Raw genomic sequence first — 27,955 nt, 5'->3', positions numbered from 1 at the left:
TTGGGGCGCGTGACGTATGACGTTTCCGGAAGTGTGGGCTGGCTACACCATAGGAAGACAATCAAACACTGAATATGGGCCAGTCAGTCAGGAAACAGTTGTAGTAAAAGGACGCTGCGCTAGTATATAGTTTTTGATTCAAATTTCCTGTCAGTTTCAAGGGCTTTTAATACAGTTTCAGGAACCCTGGGAGTTTTTCCTCTGAGTTAAGTGCAGCCTGTCAAACAGCGCTAGCTAGCATCAACAGAAGAAGTGTTGAATCAGTTTATCAGCTACAGCCGGAGAGTGAGCGATGTTGTTGTGTTGCTTGTCGGTACAGTAGCTAACAAATTCATGTTGTCATTGTTAGCTCAGTTGTTCGTAGCGATTACTGTAACGTTAACCTAGGCTCATCGTCTCTGATGCTCTGCTCTGCTTGTGATGGCGTGGCAGTAGCCGCTGCTTTGTCTGCATGAGCCGTGAAAGGAGTATGCACAGCAAACACGGATGTTTCTCTCTTCACCCTCTCAAACTCGCTGCAAGAAACCAGAGGAGGATAAACACCGTATAACAATCTCCACAGAGTCAGCTACTGCCAGCTGACATCACTGTGTAACTTCTTTCCCGGGTGTTGGACTGGTGAGCAGCGACTGAACATGGAAGATGAGCTGTTTGACCAAATTGTGTCCGTGTTTAACCAACTGGTGTCGTGGGTCGCTGCTGGTGCCATGGTGTTCGGTGGGGTGGTGCCGTACATCCCCCAGTACAGAGACATCCGCCGGACCCAGAATGCAGAGGGGTTCTCTACCTATGTGTGCCTGGTCCTCCTGGTAGCTAACATCCTACGAATACTATTCAGGTAACAAATAACTCCCTGGATGTTTTCTAACGCCAGACAAACTTCTGTTGGATAGTGACCAAACATCATTCAAAAATCTGCCACTTAAATGCTCTACTGGGTATCAGCCGTAGTATATACATTGCAGAACAAGACTTGATGTGTTTCAAGAATCATTGCGATATTCTCTGAAATTCAGCATATAAATTACCCATTTAGCAACTTGTATAGCATTTAGATATCACATTTGGTTCTCACTTCTTGTTGCCACCTGTCATAGTACCAGAATTTGATCAAGAGTATGTATGTCAAATTAGAGTAGTCCTAAAGAGATGATTGCATCTTACCTATTAAGTTATGTCTGAGTTTTAACCAGCTATGTAACAGCACATCGGCCTTGGGCTGGGGCTCCCTGAATACAGGGGCCTGAAAAAACCCTTCCTAAGTGTAAATTCCCTAAGAACAAACTGCTATCTACTGCAGCTATCTGACTTTTTGTTGTTTACTTAATGTAATTGCTCAGGCAGCTGGTGGGTGAAACACTGTGGGGGCCCATATTGGCCACAGGGACCCTACTGAGATAATCCTGGCGAGGGTAAACAAAGTGATATTTGCTACATCTTCTTAAGTTATAAATAAAAAGACAGCTTGCACACACTGCGGCTGAGTACCGCCACAGATACTGTAAGAAAACAGGAAAAAGAAGCAAGTGCAGCTTTGTTATGTTAAATATTGTTGCAAGTTTACACATTCTTCTTGTTTTTCTCCTTCAGATTTGGCCGCTACTTCGAGACGCTGCTGCTGTGGCAGAGCATCATCATGATCGCCACCATGCTTATCATGCTGAACCTTTGCACCAACGTCCGCATGGCCACCGAACTCAACACCAAGAGGCGCTCCTTCATAGGTCAGAAATCCTCTGCAGGGCCTCTTTACAGTGCAAATAAAACTCAGTTACATCTGCACTGTGTGAGTGAATGTGTCAGTGTATCCTACAGTATGAAGTGAAAGAGCGAGTATGTGTGGGTGTGTACATGAGCGACAGAGAGAGAACGTGTGATAGAGATATGATTGTGTTTAAAAATACCTGAGAGCAAGTGAGGGTGAGTGTGTGTAGGCAGGTGCATGCGTGATCGTTGAAAGAAATGTGTGAGTGTGTGAATGGATGTGCATTAGAGAGTGTGAGCATGCTGTTCACAGGTCACCTTACCTGCCCAGTGTTACACAGGACCACTCCTTAAATTGGTCACGTTTGAATAATCCAGTTTCAACACTTGCACAAGTGCTGCAACTATAATCACAAGTGAAAAGTGTTGCCATTTAACTACACTGGAGATTGCTGGCTGCAGAATGGTGTGCGGGACGTGTTTGTTAATGCAGGTCATTCAAAACAAACAAATAACTTTGGTATCATATTGCACCTTAATGCAAAACACAAACTACAAAGGTTTAACTGTTGTTTTAACACATATTTAATATACATAACTGTTAAATGAACTGTTATTTAGCTATTTAAAATGATCATATCCATCTTACCCAACATTTTTTCTTGCCATTTCCAAATTTTAATTAGTAGGCAGGTACCTGTCTAATAAGGTGATAGATACCTAATTTATTGACTATGAAATATCTCAGAGTACATTTAGTAAGATAAAAATAGTTATCGTTTTAGAAAGAACTTTTTTTCTTCTTTTTTTTTTTTTTTTTTTTTTTTTTTTTTTTTTACAATTCTCTTAATACTAATACTTGCATTACAAATTAGATATTAATAATGGATCCAAATGTGTCTGACTCTTATGCGCCCTTAAGAAAATTGTCCAAAATGTCCGCAGTTCAAAACCCACTGCCACTGCTGCCTAATGTAATCTACTTTCTCAGTCTTTTAAAGTTATTCAATAACCTGCATGCTGAAACACCAGATGCTATTTGTTCAACTTACATCCTTAAGTGCACAAGTGTATAGGGAACAGCCGTCAGTTGTTTTATAAGTCATGCGTTTTAAGGCTGTGTCACATGTTGTAATCAGAGCTGGGGTTTTCTATCATGCATACTGTATAACTCCAGGACGGGATGTTGAGCCGTCTGAAGACAGGGAAGGGCAGGATACGCTAGAAATGAGTGATAAATATCTAGAGGCTCAGTGTCAGATTGCAAAATGGAATCGAACGGGAACTCTGGAATCACAGAAACTAAACAAACACAGAAAGCACAAAATAGTTTCTCCATTCAAAGAGGAAAACATGCCACCTTAGGTCATTTAGCCATATTGAGACATTGTGAGTCACGACACAAGTGCAGCAAAAAAAAACTAACATTTGTTTTCAAATGTTACAGATGGTTGAATGAACTAACATGCAGCTGAGGTGCTTTCTTTACATGAGAACGTCTCATGTCTGTCTGAAAATATGCAGCTATATTAGCTGATTAGCTCAGCTTAGAATGAAATTAGAGGTAAACAGCTATCCTGGCTCTGTCCGCAGGTAACAGAACCCACCCACCTGCACTTCTAAAGCTCACTAACATGTTATAATCTTGTTTGTTTAATCCCCGGAAAACTGAAGTGTAAAATGTTAAGTTTTAGTTTTATGTGGGGTTGTGTTCAGGACAATTTCTTGGCTGAGAGCAGTAACTTTGTGAAGTCACTGTCATGCTGCCAGCTGGTGTTTCCCCCACCGTTGCCTTGGGATGCAGCCCACCCCCCCAAGAAACCAAAGGGGGGAAAAAAGTTTTAAAAAAACAGAATATTTTATTTATGTTAATTACCTAATTTATGTGCTCTTGTTGCATTTCAGCTCAGTGTGAGTCTCTGCGCTTCTCTCCTCTGCTTTCTGTTTGACCTCCACACACACAGAGCAGAGGAGAGACAGGTTGAGAACTCGTTATTAAGTGCAATCAAAGCTTTTCAACAAGTGTTATAAATCCCTCTAAAACCAAAAATGGACAGATGTCAACCCCAAACCGTCTGAAGGTCAGGCCAGAAATATCCCCGGTTTTTAAAAGTACACAATCTGGCGACAGTGAAGAGGATGATAGCAGCTCTGCTGCTGTTGGCAGGGAAACTGTAGTCCTGAGAGTACGTGCAGCAAAGCAGCCAATCTAGGGGAAACACTGACCAGCAGAAGTGAAGACAGGTATTTCCAAGCCTGTGAAAGCTCAAATCAAGTTTGTCTTGATGGCATTAAATGTTCATGATTAAATAAGCCAAGTTAAAGTTTAAAGAATAAAATCCTACTGTAATATTTAGTATGAGTTAACTATGAAAACTGAAGCACATCTGCTTCATCAGGACTGTGTGGGGAGTGGTTTGATTGACAGTGGCCTGGAAAAATTCAGTTCAATTCAGTGCAGTTCAGTTTTTATTTATGCAGCACTGAATCATAACCAAAGTTATCTCAGGACACTTTTCATGTAGAGCAGGTCTAGACGATACTCTTCATATTATTATTTACAGAGATCCAACAGTTCCCCATCGGGGAGCACTTGGCGACAGTAGCAAAGAAAAACTCCCTTTTATCAGGGAGAAACTTTGAAGAGAATCCGGCTCATGACGGGCGGCCGTCTGCCTCGACTGGCAGATGGAAGCAAACATCCTGAATTCTCATTGGTGCACTGAAGCATGTGACATCACCTTGGTCCAACTGAGCCCCGCCCTTTCGGACCATTTAAGAATAGCACAGGAAAAAAAAACACAAAGAAATCTCTTGAAGAAGATCTGGTGTTCATGTTGGGCCACATGGCTAATAGCAAAGATAGCAGGATGCTTGCAAAAACTCTGCCATTGGGAACTGCTGCCCTTTTATGGTCTTTTATACCAAATGCTCTATAATCAGTGATGTAACTAATCAGGAAATCAGACAATCAGCAGTTTTGCAGTGTCACCAATTACTCATGATGACTTGAAATGTCTGAGCAAATGTCACAGAGTATTACAAAGTCATGCCCACATTCAGTAACTGATCAGGGGTCAGCTCTGGCTTTGCTGAAAAAAATGAAGAAAACCAAGCTCTTTCTTTCTTTCCCTCTCTTCCATGTTTTTTTTGTCCTTTTTATTTATTTTTTTGTCTGTAGCAACAGACAGTAAGGACGAGGAGGTCAGAATCCCTAAGAGGCTCTTTCTGGGTATGTACAGAACTTAATGTGTCTGCCATGAAACATCAGTTGTAGTTCATCTGCCTGTCCCCCTCCATCTCCGTGTCTCATGCATGGCGACCCGGCTTGGCTGTCCCTCCACAGTCCAGCCGACACTAACTGACGATGACTAACAACATTTACAACATGTTTAGATGAAACATGTTGTCGTGCTGTTGCGTCCACATTCACTGTCCGACCATTGTAGCCACTGCTGTGATGCTTTCAGTGCATGTTACCCTACACACCCTCAGTACAAGTGACAGATACATTTTCACTGAAAAACCTGTGTGGATTTGATTTTGCATGTTATTTGTGCTTAAAGGAGCTATTTGTAAGTTATTGCCATATAGCTAGCGTTAGCATTAACAGCTGTTAACTCACCAGTCTAGAAGAAACGCTCAGCATCAACCTTCATTCCTTTACTCACCAAGAGCTGTCTCCAGACGTGGAAAGCAACGCCAATGTTAACTCTTGTCTCTATCACGTCTTCTGCTGAAATTAGCATGCTAACCAGCTAGCCTCGACCCGTCTTGTCACTTTCCAATAGCAACTCACTGTGGCCTCCAGTCTTCCCTGAAGACATAGTGGTGCTCAGAGGGCGTATCATAATTTCTTGTATTTTAAAGATGATTGGTGAAGCTCTTGTCAAGTGACAATTAACTCCAACCGCTCCCAGAAAGAAACCACGTTTGGCAGCAGAGAAAACTTACAAATAGCCCCTTTAAACCTGCCATTTCTATGAAATGACAGTCCAGGAAGAAATCAACAGCTCATGTGTTCTGAACTCACTCATTCTAGTCTTTAGTAATCAATGATTTACAGTGGACTAACCTGTTGATAGTACAGTTTCAAACCACTTACTGACATCTTCTAATTCAAATTTTTCTAACTTTCTTGGGTTTTTTTTACGGTGTGATATGCAACAATTGTTTTTGATATAAGCTCTCAAACCAAATGTGTTTTTATGTGTGTTTAATGACCCTTAAACTAATGCATGCTTATCTTATCATGCCCTGAAATATGAATGTAATGTAATGCCTGATTTTTGCTAATGGCTTTTAATCAGTGTTGCCTTCTAACTGGCTTTTTAAATGTTCTTTGAACTACACTTGGTTTCACCTCTTTTACAATTGATAAGTCAAGAAATCTGTGGTTTGGGATGTGCAGAGAAACTGCAGTTATTAGTCTTTGTTTCTGTATCTGTACTTTAAGGCAGATTTTGTCTTTTCTCCACCAATAGTGTGAGCTTGTTGAAATGATCAATTTACCTTTTAATCTTTCTGAGAGGATATTGAACTTTAAACATGAAACCTGCTGGTGTCTGATTTAAAAATAAGGTTTGTGATATTCTATATTCTTTTTTATTGTCAACAAATCCCATGAAAAGATCTAAATGAACAATGAGTTGTTTTGCCTGTGATGCCAAAGACGGGCTTATCTTATGACAGTGTATATGTCATAAGATAAGCTAATGAGCTCCATTGTTGTCTTAAAACTTTTAAACTTGCCTTGAGAAAGGCTAAGCGGTCAAAATATCACTGAAGCTCAGTTTGCAGTCATTTTCATAAACTTTTGAAAACACATCAGTGGATCACACTGATTCACATGTTCCTTCATTACCATAAACTTAGGGACTCTAGTTTAATTTAATTCCACATACACCATCCTGCTGCTGTGAGCACTCACTAGAGCACATAATGCATATTAATCTGCAGCTGAAAATAGTCCCCAACATATTCACTATTTATTGCTGTCTGAGTAACCTTTGATAAAAACTATAGTTTCCAGCCGTTTTGGGATGTTGATCACTGAAACTATGTGTGTGACCTGTTTTTTAAAGATTTACATCTTCAGAAGGAACAGGTAAGGAAGTAAGACAGTACACTGTTTTGTTCTTTGGTCAACTTATTATTTAGTTACCATAGGGCAGAAATCTGCTGTGCTGCTCACTTTGGGTTCAGGCTGTTAATGTTGCACTTCAGTTGTCCACGCCCAGTCAGTGACATCACAACCCGTGTTCTCCGTCAGCTGCTCACGGGCCTTTTTTCACAGCACTCGTGACAGTAGGAAAAGCACAGATACTGTTACTGATACCATTAACCGTGGCTCCGTTCTTTTAATATCCCAGTGAGGCAGCGTGCACAATACCAGGACCCTGAAGCAGCTAAATGGAATTCAGCCATCTTTATTTTTTTATTATTTACATCTGTGGTTTTCCTGCTGTGACAAATCACAATGTCTCCAGTGAAAAAATGCACGTTGAGAGGCGGCTTGTAGTGCAGCAGTCACGTTTGATCCTGTAGAGAAACTTGCTTGAAGAGGCTCAGCTACACTACATACCAAGCTTAACTTCCCCGGTTTTACAAAGGCAAAGCTTCACATGATTTGAATGAAAAAGAAATCTGACCTGAAATTCTTAAGCTGTGCCCCAATTCATGACTTCATACTTATTATATCGAAGCAGCTTTGGATTATGTATGTCACTATGTTTACTAAAAACATAATGGTTGTGTATTTTTAGGTTTGCTATTGACTCCTGAACCATAATACTATACATCAAGGGAGTACTCACAGCTGAAACTTTTTTTTTTTTTTTTTGTTAAATGTCATGAGTGGCTTTCTGAAGTTTGGTTTCTGATGATGCATGTGTTGTGTTATTTCCTGTTTGTATAAAACTGTAAAATATATTTATTTTTTATATTCCAAAAAACTAAAACAGTCAAAAGCTCAGTATATAGTGGATGCATTATGGATTTGGGAAACAACATTACTGAAGAAAAGGCTGTTGTTCCTGGTATGGACACTAGAGGGCAGTAGAAAACAAATATTTGCATGATGTGAAAAGGCACAGTACACTGGGCTCAGTGTGTTATAATAATAAAAAATTCTCCTCTTGGGACTAGTTAACGCAAACTGGTATGGAAGAGCTATCTTGTAGTCTTTTGTTGGATGTTTCCAATTATTTTAAGATAAGAACAGAAAAGCGTTAGCAGGTTTCACCAATGTTGTGGCTTTCTGTGGGTCAGAGGCACCAGAGGAGGAGCAGGGTATTTGCTTGTCTCCAGTGCCCAGGTGTGGTGCTGCCGGCTCGGTTTGCCCACATGTTGAAGCTGGCTCCGGATGGCCATCGATCAGTGAGCTCTGCCAAGAGTCATTAGACCTGACAGAAAGTCATGTTCTTTGATCGTAGCTTTGCTGGTGTGCGCCTGCTCATTGATCTGCTAGAGGAAATATCAAGGGTGAGCATGTTGTACTCCACGATAGAAAGCATTAAAACACCCAGGTAGAGAAAGGGAAGACAGGTGGCGGTGGGTGAAGCAGAGCTGTGGATTGGTTAGACAGAGTTTCACTGGAGCATTTGCGGTCGGTTTCAGGGCTGTTAGATTGATGCAAGATCAGAGATGCTGCGAAGAAAAGGCAAGTTATAGAGATCCTCAATGTGCAGAAACATCAAGCATCAAACTGGTGTCGGTGTGCAGCTGTCAGGTGGAACAGCTTCACATTGTGACTTTCTGCAGGGACACACCATAGTATTTTTAAGTCGGCAGGACAAATTTCTCTGATTGTTCAGTTTGTTCCCTTTATGTTCGCTGAGCCTTAATCATAACACTTTTTTTTTTTCTCATAGCTGCACAGAATCATTATCTCACCAGGCACTTCTATCAAACAGCTGGACGCTTGTACTCAGAAAGAAAAACACAATGCAGCTTACTTTTAATAGAACTTCATAGGATGCCCAAATAAGGACGACTTATAATAGATATGAGTAGCTGTGAGCATTTCACGTAAAGACATTGTACCTTGTAATTTGGCAGCTTTAGATAACCTCCTGTAACTGAGAGTGTACATAGGAACAACGTTTGTGGTGCTGTAAATAGCCTACGGTCACTACTAATGGCCATATCTGTGCTACACAGTAAGTCTTTTGTAGCATGTGTAGTTTTAGGTCCAAGACAGGGGATAAATCCTGGTGTAATAGCAGCTCAGTGTGATTTATATGGAAGACTGCCTGCTGCAATCCTTTAAGGAGATTAAAAGATCAGATCATTTGGCTGTGTCAGAATCAGACATGCTGGTGATCGCTCAGGTGGAGGTAAAAGGGTTTGGGGGGAAAAAGTAAGATGAAATATTTCAGGTAAAAGTTTTGGCAGTGACAGTAGGGAAAGTTTCACTATGTGTAATGTGGGCTTGGGTTAAACTTTACTTTTAGTTATTTGAAAGGCCTGAAAGAGGAAACCCTGATTAGATTTTTCAAATCTCCAACAGCATAAAAATGAATTTGTCTGAGCAAGCAAACCGTCAAACAAGGCTCTGCTCCATGATTGAATTTTTTTTTATGCAAACTTATGGGCCCCTGCGGTTTCAGACTCCCGGGTAGCTTTGCCTGTTTATTCCCAAGAGGCACAAGCTCTGTCTTTAAAAACCACATTCTCATTCACTTTCCGCTCAGTTAATCTCAGGTTTTGAGATTATTTTACAGCTGTAAATAGACTGTGAATTGAAATTTTAGCATTTATTCCTGTCACCGCCTCTAAAGTTCACAGGATTGTACGCACAGGAAAATATTTTTTAACTAGAGAAAAATAAAAAGGATCAACTTTAGCAGGATCTTGCAGAACTTTTGTATTCTTTAGGAAAACTTTTGTGAAACCTTGAAAACCTTTGCAACGTTTGTTTGAGGCATTTCTCACAGAAAAACCCAAAAGTTCTCTCAAAGGGTTTTCGAGAGTCAGTGTACTTCCCAAGTACACTTGGGAAACAGGGAAACATCAATGGAGAGGACACATCAATGGGAGCAGTTCATAAAATTTTATTCTACCATAATGTTGTGTTTTTCTGCAGCTGTGGAAATCTGTCTCCGTCTTTTTAGACTTGGATGTTGCTTAGATGTTAGCATTGTATTTGTCATTAAAAAACAGCGACTTAAGAAAGACAGCAAACTCAAAACAAAACTCACCGTGTCACTCGAAACAGTAACGATAGAACATACACCAAATTTTACTGTGAAATCTCGTCTGGTTGTTCTGCAGGGCTACAGATTTTTTTTTACTCCATGTCCAAGTCAAAGGACATGAATTAAAAAATCACCTTTACTAGTTAACAATATTTAGGTGGAGAGAATACTTTAGTTAACTGGGCCGTTCAAAGGCCACTGACAGCTGCTGGCAACTTCTAACTTGTCTGAGTGTTTTCTTGCATGTTATTCAATGCATGAGTTGACGCTGTGAATCCATCAATACACCTTAAAAGTCTCTATGACAGCTTTGACCAATCCATTTGTTTTTAGTGGCTCTCTTGCATGGCATACACTTTAGGGATGATTGGATTTTCAAGCGCTTAAAGAAATGTATTTGAATTTCAGTGGATTTATTGAACTGTGAATATTCTGTCTCCTCACTTGGAGAAAAAAAGTGGCGGAGAGTCATTCCAGTGCGCTCTGGCAGCACTACACCAATGCTTGAGTGGTCCTGTACCGCATAAATGTTGGTGTAATGATGTTACAGAGCTACATGGCAGTATAAGAGATTTAAATTCATTTCTACGGTCTTGTAACGACTCATTAGTCATTCTGCTCCCACAGGGCGTCGGTACCTGTGGCTTCATTGGGTTTGCCATCTCAGAATAAATCACCTTATCCCGTAGGTGCAGTTATCTGATCCCTAAGGGGAGGTAGAGGCCTCACTTTTACCCTGAGTCCGTTTTATAGAAGAGACATAGCATTTAGTCTAGGTGGCAGTGCAGAAACGTTGCAGTGCTTTGGCTTGGCAGTGAAAACCTATTAATCATTTTGACAAAGCTCCCAGTCCAAATTTCAGAAAATGAAGCCTGTTGAAATCCAAGGTTCAAATTCCCTGGTCATTATAACTGTCTTCCATAGTAATGTTCCTGTTTCTCCCACGGCTGCTTTTGAGTGACAGCAAGCCATTATTTCAACTCCCCCCGTAGACTTTTCCAGGGCCTAACTGAAGCTAACTGGGAACAGTTGGTAAACAAGCATTGGAAATCTCCATGTCTGACCTGTGTCTTCCTACACATGTACCACGACTCTGTGGGTCTTCAAACTGAGCTGCATGCAAGATGTTTGGCCACCACAGGGAGTCTATTGTATGCAGCTCCAGTCTGTTCCCACACAGCGCCACCGCCGTTGCCACACAGTGCAGAGATTAAAGAGTGAGGAGGAGAATGCCGCAGGGTATACAAGTGGCTCAGCAAGAGATGGTGTACGGCAGGGTATGGCTCAGGTACAGTGCTGTGATACGCATCCCCTTCGTGGTCAGTGTGAAATGAAGTGACACACTGCTCTGCTCACAAGATACTGTTCTGACAGAAAAAATTACTCAGAATTGGAGGTGTATGCGCCCGCTGCTGTCTTGGAAAGTCTGCACATACAAGATTAGGAGATGATGACAGTTGAGCGCTGGCACGAAGGAGTGTAATTACTGAAACATGAGGCTGAGACAAGGACTGCATATACTTGAACAGCATGTCATATTCACAATGCCTTTTTTTTTTTTTTTTTTTTTTTTGTTAAAGGCAAAGGTGTTCAGGAGAAAAGATGTTTTCTTCCTTGCAGACTCCCCAGCCACCAAATTAAGTTGCAAGATGAAAAAAAAAAAATTTAATTCCACCACAGAGGAAATTTCATGTATTATCTCTCCTCCAGCCACAAATCCTTCTGCTGCCCTGGAAACTGGGGGGAATGTCAAGAAAACAACAAAAGCAATATCTCAATACATTTCAAGGTGACATGTAGTAAATTAAAATGTAGGAAGAAATTACAGTAGAAAACAATTATAGTGATCAGTCGCTAATGTGGGTCAAAAAGTTTGCGACAGATGTGATCACGATAAGCGGTTTCCTCTGTACCCACATTTAAAAAATGCAGTAGTATTTTAAGCAAGTTGCTTCTTTTTTTTTTTTTTTACAGACTTCATCTAAATGCATCCCAATTATATTTAATACTCCACTTTATTTATCTCAGAACCTAAGATCACAACTATGACATATTATTTGTTTAAACAAGCCAACATTGTATGGAGTACAGCTAAAAGCACAGCTACATTTTAGAGTTAATAATTTAACAATCCGCAAGAGGCCAGTTGTAATTTTCAGTACTTTTATTCTGTTTGCAAATGCACAAAATGTGTGTTTTTATTATTATCTGAATGGTAAGCAACATTTTGTTTCGCCATTTGGGTGCAGAAGAACTCTGAAACAAGCTATCAGACACACAGCGGAGTCGTTACGGCTAACAGGGTAGCTAACAGGTGCTTATTTACACATTAGCATTAATTAACACCTGACAAATATGTGTTGTCAGATGTTAACACGTGACACTGTTCTGTTCTATACCTCATTCTCTGCTACATAAATCAGCTTAGTTAGGTGGAACATACTGTTAGCTGGCTACGTAGCCACCAGACTAGCAAAACAAAACACAGCATTAACAAATGTTAGCTTTTGCCAGGTGCTACTACTGTGTGCATTTACAGTCTAAGCTCACGCCCAGTCGTATCATCACTTGGACACATACATCACATGTATCACATGTGTTTAGTGTAAAGCTGTGCAGGCCTTCAGCAGCCAGGTTGGCACTGAACGCTGCTCTCTTGCCCTTGATTGCTTCCCCCCTGTGTTTGGCTGTTATCACAAGGCACCAGCCTGGTGCTAGCTGGCCCAGATACATGGTCCTCTGGCACTGCTGCCAGCGTGGAGCCACAGTTACACTTGGCATCTGGCTGCAAATTCTGATTTACAGTACACATAACAGTTCTTAAAGGATATTGTTGATTATACTCAGAACAGAAATGATACCTGTTTTATACCTTTTTAAAATTTTAAAGCATGCTGCGTTGCATTACCATCCTACATGGTTGTGAGATTTTGCCATGGCAAAACTCGGTGTATGGTGTTGAGTTGCCAGACTGCTGTGACCTGGTTTGAACTGCTCTTTTAGATTCATTCAGTTACATTTATGGGATTTGTTTAACTTATCTGTCAAAAAGGAACAATTGGATTGGCTCAATATTACAAAGCCAGGTTGCCTCGCACGCATACGTGCCTGCCATGCATATTCATTTAGAAATGCCATCTAAATGTCAGAATCGGTCACTGCTAATTCTCTGATGAAACAATATTTAATTCAAACATAAACTCAAATGTCATAAATGCTTATGAAAAAAGTCTTGAAGAACAGCAGTTTTGTTCAATGTATTTAGTGGTGAAGTCAATCCAAACATTTCTTTTATTTTACTTTATTTATTTGCTTTATCTGCTGTATGGGCCCTTTCCTGGAGTTGGCCTCACAGAGTGTTAAGGCGCCTTTTAGATAAGGAGAGCCTTATTTAAACGTGACTGAATGAATCGTCTCTATTGTATTTGAGGCTTGTAGAATTCCCATTTAAGATACAGCGGTGCAGCAACATCTTCCGCTCTTAGCCATAATTAGATTTTCATGATTAACTCTTCCAATGTCCTCTGCTCTCACATTAAACCGGGCAGCTACAGGTGTGCTGTTGTCACAGCCCTTGTATCCTGAAGATATGTTGAATGTTTTAGCATTGTATAAATTACAGGTAAAGATTTCTTAGTATTGCTTATAGTGCTTATTCCCCTTTTCAGCCACAGTTAAATCAGAACCTGAGGCATTCAACACTTTGCAGCTTTGAGATATTATCATAGTTTGATTAGTATTGGCTCTGTTGCTTATTACAGGAAGCCAGTGATGTTGTGCTCAGAATCGTTATCCGATCATTTCCTTGGAGAAAGAGAGCTCATGAGAGGTGTTAGGGCATAAAACCGGGTTTAAATCATTCATCAGTGTCCAGATTGCCACCCAGCCTATTACTACTGGGTGGAAAATACTATTACCTCAACTTACTGTCACTTTCCCTCGGGGGTTTTTCATCACCTTCACTTTTTCTCGCTCTCTTTCAAGACCCTGGATTTACAAGCTTCTGTTTTGCGAGAATCTGAATGAGAGCAAGTCCAAATCGTGCGCAGTGTGAATGGCCTATTTGTAGCTGTGACATATAGTTTTTTCTGAATATAAGAAGGGGGTTGTGGGAGTTATGTGAAAACTCGCAGATCAAGTGTGAATTTTCACAATAATGGAGTTTTTGCTTCCTTTTATTAACTAGATAACAGCTCAAAAAAGAAAAAAAAAAAAGAACAGACAGGATTAGTGGATAATTATTTCTTCCAGTGCTGGAAAACAAGATTTGATGTAATTGCATTTTGGGAAATAGTGAACATTGCGTCCTGTAGCAACCACAAGCTTTTGACTTTTTCCATCCAACGCTGCTGGGAATGAAAGTCTTCCACTGTGATATGTCTGGAAAAGTCCTTTGATCCAACCAGGAGCAACATTACTGTAGTCTCTTACAATTACTTTGCTTTACTGCCTTTATTTTTTACAGGAACAGAGCACATCAAGTAATGTTTCTGTTTCTGTTTCCGATACTGACCAGCTGGTTAAATGCTCATCTGTAATCCCTTGAGTGGCTAGTTGTTAAAAATATTCATTTCTGTGGACTTATTTCTGGTTTCTCCATGTTGTGCACCTGTAGACTTTGACTGGAACTACTTCTGGTCATGGAGTCACTTCGTGGACTACTTGCAGTGTGTGCTGGCCTTCACGCTGGTGGCGGCCTACATCACCTACCTCCTCCTGGACTCTGCGCTGTTCGTGGAGACTCTGGGCTTCCTGGCTGTCTTCGCTGAAGCAATGCTGGGCACACCACAGCTCTACTGCAATTATCAGAACAAGTCCACTGAGGGCATGAGGTATGGATTTAATACTGAACATCCCAGCTTGTTATGTTCTCATACATGAATACAATACAAGAACTTAGGAGGCACAATAGAAACAGATAGAAAAGCCATGGGTCAGGGTTTGGAGAGTGATATTAATTTTGAAGTTACACATTGCACACTGTAGGAAACTGAACTTCCAGGATTCTTTGTTTTACTCTCATATTAAACAAGTTATAAAGGCATTGAGATATGCTCCATATTTTACTTTTGGTTTTCATAATCTGCTCAAACACAACACTGTGGTGATTATTTAGATTTTAAAAAAGGCGGAACAAAGCAGCACTTAACTCTTAGATGTTTTCCTTCACATGAGCTCAAAGCTCAGTCAGAGTGGATTATCGATTCCTTAGGCTACATCCACACTAACGTTTTAGTTTTAAAATGCATCACTTTTGCTATGTTTACACCTGGCATCCACACTACTGAGTTTTTTAGCCTCTAAAACTGAGACTTCTGGAAATGGGGGGAAAAAAATTTTGGAAAAATTCCAGGGTTGCGTTTTAGTCTGGATGGGCGGAAACGATGACACAGACACCCACTTTCACTCTCTGGGTCTGGGTCAGTCACGTCCACCAGTACAACTGCCCTTGCTGTTCCTCGGTCACAGAGTCGACATCATGCTTCCTGTTTACATCGACACGTCGGTGTTTCATATACTCTAACATGTGCATTCAGAAAGTCTTGAAACCGTTCAATGCTGTTGCTGTCAGAATTGGATCCTAAGTCTGACACTGCCAGAATTTTGGTGTCAACTCCAAATCAGCTGTCAGTGGACTTGTCTCACAGTGAGATCCAGGACCGGCAGTTTGGATTGACAACCATAGACTTTACTACATTTCTTGTCACAGACAGCCCGGTCGCCATTTCAAAAAAAAGTTTGGTCGTGACTTAGTACGTAGAATACAAGTGATAGACAGTGTGTGGGATTCTGTTTTCTTTCCAAGAATGCAGAGAGGTTATTTACTGCCCCTGTTTTTCTCAAATATTTAGGCCATGAGTATAATTTACCAAGAGTCATTCAGATGGAAATCAAAGCAAAGCTTGTTGTATCCGTGATTAATGATAATGTCTTCATGCTGATGAGTGCTGCTTTATTTATGAGCGCCACTTCCATCACAGGCAGCTCTGAGGGTGTGTTGTACTGCTGCACACACTTGTGAGTAATGTCTCCAGATTATATTGTCTCTCATATAATCATTAACACTGACACGTGCTTATTAAGTATTATTAAGGCACCTGTTGAGCAGGAAGTAAGGACAGGGCTCCTGACATCTATTTATTATGCTAACATGACAATTGTCCCTCTGAAGTTTCTCTGAAAATCAATATGGTAATGAGGTTTCTGTCTGGCTGTATCTATTGCTAATGTATCATTTTGGCTCATTAATGTTGATTTGCATCAACTCTCAGGCTGTAATTAGAGGCTTTGAAGTAAAATTGATTTTTGAAAGCGTACACAGTTTCAAAATCAATGCTGGTAGTTTTCCGAGCTTTGGCCAGTAATGTAAACTGCTTGAATAGTGTACACAGTTTTAGTAGTATCGCACCAGTGAGACATAAATACATTTAAAAAAGAACCCGACAGCATTTTGTATTATTAAAAATAGATTCAGCTTAAAAGAAATATGATTAAGAGAAATGTGTTGTTAAAAAAGTAATTGACGAGATTAAACTGATAATGTATTTATTAAAAGACGTGTGAGTTTGAGATTGTCCACAGACCACACAGCCTGATAAAAAGCTTTCTCTCAGTGTGTGTCCTGCCTCAGAGCAGTGCGTGCCGCCCCCCCCCCCCCCCCCCCCCCCCACCCCCCCCTCTGCTGGTTGCCTCTCTGCAGCAGACAGATAACAGAGCTCCAGCAGGGCTGCCTGTCCACTTAAACGGCCATGACAGCTCCCACACTGGGCCTTTCCATACCCTCTCTGTCCCATGCCTTGTTTATTTTTGATTTTTTTTCTTTTTTTTTTTTGTTTGGTGTCTCCTATCCACCCGACACTTTTTTTTTTTTTTTCTACCGCCTGCATTGTGCATGAAGCCGTCTACAGGATGTGCTTATAGAAGGAATTCACCTCTTTACCTCTCTTACACTGGCTGCAGTGCTTTTCTTGTCCTTTTTGGTGTGTGTGCCACTTCCATGATGGATTTTTCCTTGTATGATGGTTGAGGCCTCCAGAAAAAGTACTTTCGCTTTTACTCTGAAAGCCCAACAACGAAACCTAATGATTGCCATTGATGTTTCAGAAATAGGCCGACAATTTTTTTCTGTTGTCAGACCCCGCAGCAGCAGGAAGTATCACATGGATTGTGTCCAAAATCACTCTGGTTGGTGTGCATCAGTTGTACACTACTTTTCAGGATGCATTGTGGGATACTATGAGTACACTGCATTAAGGTATAATAATTCTCACTATGCATTCAGGTAGCACTACAAAATGGCAAATTCACTATATAATGGACTACATGGGGAGTAGTGGAGTATTTAACCAATTATACATGGGAATAAAATGTACGGCTAAACGATGTGACTCATGCAGAAATTAAAGGCGTATTGTCAGTAGTTGTTTTTATGATGTACAGTGTTTTCTATGTTGATTATTTCTGAAATGCTTTATAGTATTTAACAGTTGCTTTGGCTCAGCTTTGACAACAAAGTTTCAGTGTGCAAAACTCCTGATGCAAGGAGCCAAAATGACTTGTGTAATTCTTTCCTAAAAAATTGCTGGAGACGCCCATTGTTTCTGTTGTAAGTCCTTTAGCAGCCTGTTCTGTTTACAGTGCAGCCAAACAAACTATGTTTCAATAAAGAAGTCGGTCAATGTTCAGTTTGCATTAGCAGCGACTTAATACAGCTCTGATACGGTGTAAAGAGAGTGAACAGTAAAGATTCATGCACCAGATTCTTTTCCTTTGAATCCCCCGTGCTTAGGTAAGCAGTCTGAATGCAGCAAAGGAATAGTGGACTCTGCTACGAACAATAAAAACAACTGTATTGAGAGGGAATTATTTAACTGAATATAATTTGAATGGGTACAACCGACTTGATTTCAGAAAAACATGAGGATTCTAACTTTAACTACAAACGGTAAACAAGCTTAAACACAACACACTGTCCTTACAGAGAGTACGGCCTCGTATCAGCTCACTGCTACAGAGCGTACAGACAATTCAATCTATGCAACATGTGCTTGCGGGCATTTGTCTGTGTTTAATAACATCACCTTGGTGACGAGCTCTGCAGCATAATTGCTAATGATGTCATCATCAATGGGAGTAATTTCAAATGTCGGCATGTTAATAAGAAAAAAGGGAATGAAAAGAAATTTCTTTCCTGTCACAATGTTGCAATATACTGTATTTATTACAGTGGTGAAAATGTGGTTTCATGTGTTTTCCAGAATTACTGTATTGCTAAGTTTTAGATGGTTAGACTTACAAGTTATTGAAATATATGAGGTTTTTGTGCCCAGCATGCAGCGACGTACAGTCACAATCATTGTTTTGTAATGATTTAAGTCTGTGTTATTGTAATACCCAGCCAGTATGAAACATGAAACTTCACGTCAGTCCTGTTTCTTGTCAGTTCTTTTGTCATAGTCTTCCAGCCATCAGAGCCAGTGCAGATCATGTTGTGACTGTGGTTCAGATAAAGCCTCCATAGAAGGCAGAGGACATTGTCATTTCCACTTCTGTTTATTGTTTGTATCCTCCCTCTGTGCACAACCTGTTGAATGTGGCAAGCAGTTGCTAGGTTACTTTACCTCAGCACTCCGTTCAAGGTATCTGTGTGCGTGTGTGTGTGTGTGTGTGTGCGTGTGCAGGGATAGGAAGCCAAATCCTGTAAAGTGAGGCTGTTTTGCTTTCGAAGTGCATTTTTTAAGGTTAGATCTTGGGTGCAGGGCTGCGATCGGGTGAGTTTTTGAGCCGAGGCTGCTTTTAGTTATGCATAAGTGAGAGATAAGGGTTAGGGAATGAATGAATGTGCGCAAGTGTGAATGAATAAGCGCACACATTCATTTTGCAGGGACAAAAACAAACAGACAGGAGAGGTAAAGCAGAGTGCCCTTTCCTGTACGTGCCTGGAACAACAGAAAAAAAATAACACATCAGGTCTCACGCAGCACATCAGAGTGGAAAAACATCACTCTGACTTCCTCCTAATTAATGGTCCAGCCAGTGTGCCCCCACTCCAACTAGAGCAACATGTTAGGTGTTAGACTGCTTCCCAGCGCTTGAATGTTCAGGTTCGCAGTAGGAAGCTTCAGCACCTTATTTACCCAGGGTATGGAGTCGGAGCAGGGTGAGCGTTGCCAGTAGAATGAATTTTGTTGGATGTCGTCCGTTTGTATACACACCAGAACTGCACCGTGACACACTGTCGACAGGCAGCAGCAAAGCAGTTTTTAATAATGAAATATGGAAGGAGTTCAGAGAGAGGGTGACGAGTCTTGTTTTGTCCCGTGAGGATGTTGTTGAAGGAATTTGGCATTCGTCTGATGTTAATTCACCCCTGAGGTTTTCTGTTAAAGTTCCCATATCGTAGAAGGTGAGATTTCTATGTTTTTTTATTATGAGGCAGGTGTAGGTGCTATGTAAACTATCAAAACACTCAATCCACTGAAAAATGCACATGTAGCCCGTACTCAGAAACTGCCTTAAAACGAGCTGTCAGGACTTCAGTGACTTTGTGATGTCACAACCTAACAGTCCTCACCTCAGATATGGCCCCAGCACACCTCACCTAGACCCACCGTCCAACCTTGCAGGATTGTATTATTATAGCTGTGTGTGTGTGTGTGGACTGCAGACTTGCTTACCCACAGTTCAGGGATGATGTCCACCACCTGGAGTCGGAGCGCCGAAAAAAGGATCAGCTGCTTGACGGCTTTTTCTCCGTAGCGGCTGCCCAGGCAAATCATATTTCCACCATAATTTTTCCCACATACGCCAGCGGTAGACGTTCCTTCCGTGCACTCGCCTTAATGTTGCCGCTGGGCTTTTGTCTGCAGTCCCAATCAATCCCACTCAGAACTCTACACGGTCTGGCAGCGATGGAAGTGTCGACTGCTCTTTCTCTTTCTCCTGGTAATCTACTCGTCAGCTGTCTCAGCTGCCCAGTCTCCCACCTGCCCAAACTACAGCTCCATGCACAACACTTCAGCATGCTGAGAGACAGGACATTCACTTTTTGGGTTAGAGATTTATCGAACACTCCAATGTATAAGACTTAATGCTTCCACCAGCATCAGTATCAGCAATATGCACTGTTAAACAATGATGCATGATGGTGGAGTTAAATATAATACATTGGTATAAGCGCTGAAGCCTTCACTAGTAATGATATTTGAAAATGGACGTTGTTAATGTACCAAACCTCAGACAACGCCCTTCTTTTTTTGTACCATAGGGCTGTCCAGCTGCTCGGTTTTGGTTTTTGGTGGTGTAGCATTTAGCGCTGTTGCTTCTTGAGTCTGGCTCCAAAAGCGAGTAAATCCCCATTAACTCCCATGTTAAAATGTCCAGCAGCAGAAATAAACATGTTTACAGCCTGGTACAAAAAACGGTTTTGGTCTCTACAGCTAATTTCCTCCTTCATGACAACTGTACGGGGGGTGAATTGTTATATAACTCACTCCTTTTAATTTTATTAAGGTTGTTCAAATTCTGCAAAATTGAGGGCGTGGCCACTTTGAGTGACAGGCGAGCGAGCGTATGCTTGCCACAAGCCGGGATGCACCGGAGTCTCTGCACCACACACGCCCCTCCTCTTTGCACATTTTTTGATTGGTTAGGGGCGGAGTCAGGCACTGTTTGCTGTGATTGGCTCCAGTTATGTGGTTTGGCTAATGGATGGAATGGATTCATACATTAAAGAATAGATTCTTGTGGGTTCGTAAAGTCTGTTTCTCGGTCGATATGTGCCTCCACTTACGTTAACCTGACCCTAACCGTAACCAGTGATCTCTGCTTACGTTTAAGCTTTGCAATCAAATATTTACCATTCAGTTTTACACATCCACCCATGGGCCCTGCCCTTTTTCACTCTGCACTCTGATGCAGTTATGAAGCCCATACAGCTCACATAAAGCCATCTCATTTTACAGCTCATCCACCCTGTGACATTGGAGCCTTTTAATAAGGACAAGGGGCAGGAATCATTTACTTGAAAACAGAGACAGCAAACAATTATGATGTATGGTACGATGAAAGTGCAGCTCAGAGGTTCAGAGAGGCTGATCGTGTCTTTGGGAATAGACTTGTTTACATAGTGTAATTAGTGTCATAATTTGCTTCAGACATTTTTTTAATAAGTCTCCAAGCATTTAATTTAAAAAAGTAAAAAGTGTCTCTAATGCTGGCTGTGTTATTATGGCCCGACTTTTAATTTTTATTGTTTTTATTCTGTTATTTTCATGCTTTAGTTTTTTTGTTTTTTTTTCTTTTTCAATGTAAGTCAACATGATTTAGAAATTTCTATGAATCCCTGAACTAGTTAAAACTTTATTTGGAACCAATCTCCTATTTGGAAACTATCTCAGCCGGAGCAACCACAAAAACTTGTGAAGACAGATACTGTGTGAGGGACATTAAGCCGGTGTGTGTGTGTGTGTGTCTGTGTGTATGCGCAGTGCGAGGGGGATGAGAGGGTGTTGAAGATTTTGTGTTAATAGTTTTCAGGTTGCAGCTATTATTAGCTGGTCCTGAGCCTGCAGAGCCAGAGGTACATACCGATACTGACCAGCCTGCCATAAAACAAATAAAATACAACAACACGGACAGAAAACACACACACACACACACACACACACACACACACACACACACACACACACACACACACACACACGCACCCACACAGAGACAAACACAAAATAGGGAGATGGGACATCCAGACAGCCAACTCGCAGCCTTATAAGGCTTGTGGTGTTGAGCTGCATCCCAGTATGACAGATAAGAGTGCCAGAGCCTTATTTAGCCTACAGGCTGCTGACACATACACACACACACACACACACACACACACAGAGCCATGTGCTGGGATAGATGTGTATTGACTACTGATGGTACCGGGCCGTCACCCCTGTGGCCGGGTGCATGGTGCTGCTGTGTATAGCAGGGCTGTAGCACAGAGCAGCCTCAGCTCCCTGAAGCGGATCACTGCAGCTGGAGAACCTTCCAGACCATCTGTCCAACCCGTCCACCCGCCATCTGCTCTCATCACTCAGGGGCCTGCTTTCTCCTTCTTGCAATAGATGAAAATGAATCTGTTTGTTTCTATTCCTTCAGGGTGGAAATCCTGTTGAGATTTAGAGATGAGAGCGAAATCTTGTTTTGTGAAGGAATGTCTTTGCTTTGTGAATGTTATGTGTTTTTTCCCCCAACAAAACAAATTAAACATAATTCTGCAAAGGCAACAGACAAGGTCCACAAAGACCTGCAAAATGAATTTCAAAAAGTGGCACAGACTCATAAGACAACACAAAAAAGTAAAAGATGTATCAGATTACTTTTTAGGGGAAACTCAAAGCAAGTGCAACTGAAGTGCTTCATCCGCAAAATAATACATGCTCTTACAGCCCAGACCATGTATATTTGAAGTTTTCTATTGTTCAAAATGCATTCTTCCATTTTAATTTCTCCTTAAAGGAAAGGTGCACATGTCTTTCATAAAACAATACTCACACAGCCATATGAAAGAGTTCTGTTGTCTCCTGCCCGTGGTTTCATTGTACGTGGCCAAAATGCAGATAGTGACGTAAATAAATAGAAAGGCCAACCACAGTCATTTTAGGGGCAGATCATGATGATTATAGTGTTGAGTTTCTAACTTTTTATTATAATTATAATAATAAGAAGAAGAATGACAAGAATGTTGATAATAATAATGTAGAATTTCAAAGAGCAAAAAAGTCTGGACAAAACGTTTTTCTTACGATAAACAAGGAGCATGATGGGAATTAAATTCAAAGGATTCTAGTCTTGCAAATAGTGACCTTGACCTTGACCCTGCAAGCACTAAAAACTCTGCAACTGAGACACTGTCTTTAGATGTCTTTTCAAAGTCTTGTAGTGCATGGTAGGTATTAGGACACTTTGGGATTTCCAGTATAATTTATAATCAAAGCATGAGTTTGTACTGACTGTCCCAGCCAACGGGATTGAACGGTTTAAAAACCTTGTAGGCTTTACTGTTGGGGATAGATAACTTTATTCCTCTTATCCCTTCAAAATAAGTTCCCTCTCACTTTACTAAGCTCACCCCTGCTTGTACCTCCCAGTTCCGAAGCCTTTTAGTAGGTGTGTGATGATTCGGTGGTGGACTCTCCCTCACCCTCCACCATGTGCTCACTGTTGTATCAGAGCACTGTGGAAGCGAAGCAGAATCACAGCTGAATCCGAAGAGACACATGCACTAAAATGCTTCACAGCTGGAGAGAGACGATAAGCTAAAGAAAATGAATAGCTGTGGAGTGCAGACTACACTAAGTGTCTTTAGTAAGATATGACTACGTATGAAAAAGTAACTCCTTATTAAATGAAATATTAATACACCGGATTTTAGGATTTAGCTCAGTAGCTGTTAATCCAAAAAGACTGAATAGCTTCTGTGTCACTGGGTCAGATTAGTTATAGCTATTAAATGAAGATAGTTTAATAGAGAATGGGAAAGAAGTATATGTACACACACACACACACATACATATATATATATATATATATATATATATATATATATATATATATATATATATATATATATATATATATATATATATATATATATATATATATATATATATATATATATATATATATATATATATATATATATATATATATATATATATATATATATATATATATATACACACAGTTAAAGCTAATACCGCCACTTTCATTTATCCTAGCTCATAATAGCATATAAATAAATTTGCCAGTCTGTGCACAAACCTTCTGTGTCTTTTTAGTATTCAAAACAATACAAATACAAAGCCTGTGCTGCTATACAATGCATCTGCAGACTATTGTCTGGCCGAGCTCTACTCCACCACCACCACCACCCCCCATCCCTGAGTTACCTCTTATTAGGGAACCAGCAGAAGGATTGATCAAACACGAATCCTGCCTCTCTCATCATTACCTGCAGGTACACATCGTCATAACTCTAAGACAGCAGCCACTGAGGAGCGTGGAGGAGGAGAGGAGGGAGGGTCTCTTTCCACAGAGCTAACAAGCTCCTTCCTGAGAGAGAGGAGTGTGAGGATGGCGGGGGGGGGGGGGGGGGGGGGGGCAAACGAGTATAAGAGACGAGGAGACGGTGGAAGGAGATTGTGGGAAGATGAATGGACGGGGAGAGGAGCAGAAGTATTGCGGAAAGTGCGGTTGTGGGAAAAAAAAAAGTGTGCAAATGGGAGCCGGAAGGGACGTACAGAGAGGCTGCGAGGAAAGAGCTGGCAAAAAGTAAGAAGTGAAAATAGGAAGGAAAAAAACGGGGGGGGGGGTGGAAATGGCAAGGTTTGCACAAATTGGCCTTACAAATGAAAAGGTGAAGCTGGTGGAGGCATGAATAATGCAAGAGGAGATTGGGCTGCAAAGCTTTGCCCCGAAGAGGCTAAAAAAGCAGTTGGAGATACAGTAAACCCAGTGGAGGCCAAGAGGGGGGGGGGGGGGGGCACAAGATTACCTCTCACCCATTCTTTACATGTGTTAAGAGGCTTATAGAGATGTAGCGAATCTGCTAACACAAAAGACTCATCCCGCTTCCCTTATCGTCTCACCACCACGTTTCACCTGCTGCACGAACCACAGCTTTGTTTTGTGACATATTTATTTCAGTCTGTTCAATCAGAGGGTCCACGGGGGGGGGGGGGTCACGTGGCCAAATTCAGTTAGGAATTTACGGGTAATGCTTGACCCCGCCATGGATTAATGTTTATGACCCTGTTATGAGATTACAGCTTTGACTGATGATTACAGTAGTGGAATATTAAATTGAATGTGGTGAAATATGTCATGAACATCAGTCTCCGGTAGAGAGCTCAGCTGTTGAGAATAAAGGGGATGAAACAGACTAGATCTCCGTTACCTTTTCGCTCACCTGTGGAGTCTCACACTAAAAGAGTCAGGAGACCGACATGTTCAAGAAGATTCAAAGCAGTAATTGCCGCCAAAGGGGCGTCTACATGATGGGTTATTTTTTTATCCATTTAAAATTAAATCTACAACACAAAAGAAAAAGGGATCTGAATACTTTGTGAAGCCACTGTAGAGTTATGTATTCTTTGGCAGAAAATAGTTCCAGTGAAAACTCTTGACGTTAAAGTATGTGGATCATCCAACTCAGAGTAACATGAACACTAACTATAGAAAGTGATTAGGGTGATTACCTTTTTTTAAAACTAATTTTCCATTGGTTAAACCAGTGGCACCCACCCTGGGCTGCCTTGAGGATGGATGCATTTTTCTTCATTTTTTTCTTCAAATTTATTTCATATTAAATTTTCAACATACAAAAACAGAAGCTGTAAACTGAATAAATGTCTAAATCACTACATCAAAAACACAAATAATATATAGCTAAGACTACTGACAACAGTTTATGATTGGTGGTTGTCATAGTAACACAACACCTCTTAAGTTTTATTACCTGGGCTAACCATTTCCTAAGGGAAACCCCGTCTTGTATTGGGTTGGACGCAGAAATCTCAAAATCTCAAAAATATCTCAAAACCTGGACAAATAAAACCAAAGCTATCTTACACTGAGCCAAACCTTTAAATCCAGAGCACAAATAAAAATGTCCTGCGAAGCTTAAGTGAATAGTTCAGTTCAATTCAGTTTTATTTGTATAGCGCCAAATCATAACATACATTATCTCAACTTTACAGGGTAAAGTCGAGACCTGACAACATTATAGAGAGAGACTCAGCAGCTCCTGCCATGAGTAAGCACTTGGCGACAGCGGAGAGGAAAAACTCCACTTTAGAAAAGTGCTGACCAATCCAAGCGACATGCTTGAGTGAAACGATTTCAAATGTCTCAGCATGTGTTCGTATTGTTGTAGGCAGGTTGCTTCAGGAAGCACATCTGAAGAGTCGTGCGTGTGCGTGTGTGTGTGTGTGTGTGTGTTCGTGTAGACACGATGCTGGCTCAGTCCTTTCTTTGTCAGCATTGCCTACATGTATCCATGCCTCAAGCAAAAAGTTTTATGAAAAAAAAAAAAAGATTCAAACACAGGTGAGTGTTTGCAAAAGTGGATGTGTTGATGCTGCCAGAACCTGGTGCAAAAAAACACCCATAATCACCAGCACCAGCAGTTTTAATGGAACTCTGGAGGACTTTTAGAGGTGATGTTCCCATGTTTCCTGTGTGTGCAGCAGTACACTGTGTGTTTGTCTATTTTTGTGGAGTACAACATGTATATAAAGTTGTGTGTCTGGACCTCAGGGCTTGGTTCTTTTCCTATGTTCCTATCTTCTCTCGTTAAGACTTCCTTTTTTCCATCTCATTAGTTGAGTTCACAGTGTTTCTGAATGCCAGCGAGAGGACAAAGATTATGCTTAAAGGAACTTTGCCTTCACAAATCACACGGGCGCTTTTCTCCAGTCGCTTCTAAAACAATAACTCCTTTATGTTACTGTACAACTCACACCCTGGATTGTCTCATGAGCCATCCTATAAACAGCCAGCTCAGTGTGTGCCAGAGACGCTCATGAGTTTTATAGTTAGAAATGTGCCACAGGATGTAGAGTTGATGAGAAGCCTGCGCCCTGAGAAGATTCATTATTTCAATTTCCCATGGTTGTTATTGTGGCAAATTTGCTATTCCCTTCTTCTTCTGACCCCTTTTCCTACTGTTGTTAAAATCCACTGTTGGTGACCAAACTGATTATTTAGCAAAAATAAATCTAAAAATAAAAAAAAAACCTGGTGGAAATGTATCCAAGACGACGTAAAGGTCTGGTCAAACAAAGTCGGGTAAGAGATGCTGATGCCAAATAGAAATGTATGGAGAGTGATTTATTAAATACATTTTAAAGTAATTAATAATCACATAAATAAATCCTGTAAAATGCATAAAGGAAGGCAGTTGTTGAGCTCTCTTGATTAAGAGAGCAAGGGACCTGTAGTTGAGTAAATGGTGAGGGGGCAGTGACTACACAACACCACTGTCATGAAAGGTGATATAATGAAATGAAATTACAATATGGAAAAAGGCCATTGCATGTTATTTTGAGTTCTGTTTTGGAGTTTTAATCAGTGAAGTTTATTTTTCCTTTCCACATCCTTTATCTCTTTTACTCTCTCCTCTCAGTATCAAGATGGTGCTGATGTGGACGAGCGGCGACACCTTTAAAACGGGCTACTTCCTGCTCACCCAGGCTCCCGTGCAGTTCTGGACATGCGGCCTGCTGCAGGTCATCGTGGATGTCGCCATCCTGTTCCAGGTTTACTACTACAGCCGCTACCCGCAGAAACCAGTCTCGCACACCGTCTCCCACACCACCAGTGCCAAAGCCCTCTGAGATCCCGCGCAAGCTCTGGGGGGGGGTGGGGGGGCATGTACAAAGGAGCTGTGGACATGTACAAACTTACATGAGTACCAAAGCACCTTGAGATGACACAGGCTGCTCTCTGTCACCTCTAAGTATACATAAAGACACATACACACCCATAAATAAGGTATGAACATACACAGACACTTGGTGATGTTGGGATCTGCAGCAATACCTGAAGGACACTCGTTACACACAAACTCGACCTTTTTGTTTTATTTATTATCCTACTGACTTCTTCCCAATGCGACAGTATGCTCGTGTCTTGGAATGCAGACTTCACAAAGAATATATCCTTGAATCAGCCTGTGCATGTGGAGAATATTATGCACATACATGAATATACAGAATATATAAACTGCAGATGTATGCACTGAAATCTGTGCTCAAGGAAAACGTGGACCAGCTGTTTTTCGTCCACATACGTTGATGATTGTTGCATGGACCCTCTGCCTTAAAAGACACACATTCAGACATGGTTTGCTGCATTACCAGCAATATAAATGTATGAGTCAATCAAAAAAAAATCTTGATATACAACATTACTGAATGTACAAAATGGCATTTGTTATTTAGTTGTTTTTTTTCCCCAACACAGTGGAGAAATGCTGGTCAGTCTACCACTTGTTGGACAGA

General features: G+C 40.9%; 1 protein-coding gene across 2 annotated transcripts; it reads left to right on the top strand.

Annotated features, from left to right (window-relative positions):
* pqlc1 (PQ loop repeat containing 1) lies at nucleotides 1-27,294 on the top strand. 2 transcript variants are annotated; one of them, XM_022760948.1, is made up of 5 exons: nucleotides 1-838; nucleotides 1,591-1,724; nucleotides 4,886-4,936; nucleotides 14,518-14,734; nucleotides 27,079-27,294. In XM_022760948.1, the coding sequence occupies exons 1-5, from the start codon at nucleotides 636-638 to the stop codon at nucleotides 27,287-27,289; spliced, it is 816 nt and encodes a 271-aa protein (XP_022616669.1). In that variant the 5' UTR covers nucleotides 1-635; the 3' UTR covers nucleotides 27,290-27,294. The 2 variants fall into 2 exon arrangements, with proteins under 2 accessions (XP_022616669.1, XP_022616668.1); XM_022760947.1 differs by lacking the exon at nucleotides 4,886-4,936.
* Nucleotides 27,295-27,955: the final 661 nt, after the last annotated feature.

This window comes from Seriola dumerili, unplaced genomic scaffold (assembly GCF_002260705.1).
Source record: "Seriola dumerili isolate Sdu_G_001 unplaced genomic scaffold, Sdu_1.0 BDQW01000378.1, whole genome shotgun sequence".
In the NCBI taxonomy this organism is placed as follows: domain Eukaryota; kingdom Metazoa; phylum Chordata; class Actinopteri; order Carangiformes; family Carangidae; genus Seriola; species Seriola dumerili.
This window is presented reverse-complemented; position numbering and strand designations above follow the sequence as displayed.

Bases quoted from the DNA above. Each gene is read 5' to 3' on its own strand.
- pqlc1 (XM_022760948.1), top strand. From the start codon at position 636: ATGGAAGATGAGCTGTTTGACCAAATTGTGTCCGTGTTTAACCAACTG. The intron at 1,725-4,885 runs GTCAGAAATCCT...TTTTGTCTGTAG, and splicing joins CAAGAGGCGCTCCTTCATAG to CAACAGACAGTAAGGACGAG. The intron at 4,937-14,517 runs GTATGTACAGAA...GTGCACCTGTAG, and splicing joins CCCTAAGAGGCTCTTTCTGG to ACTTTGACTGGAACTACTTC.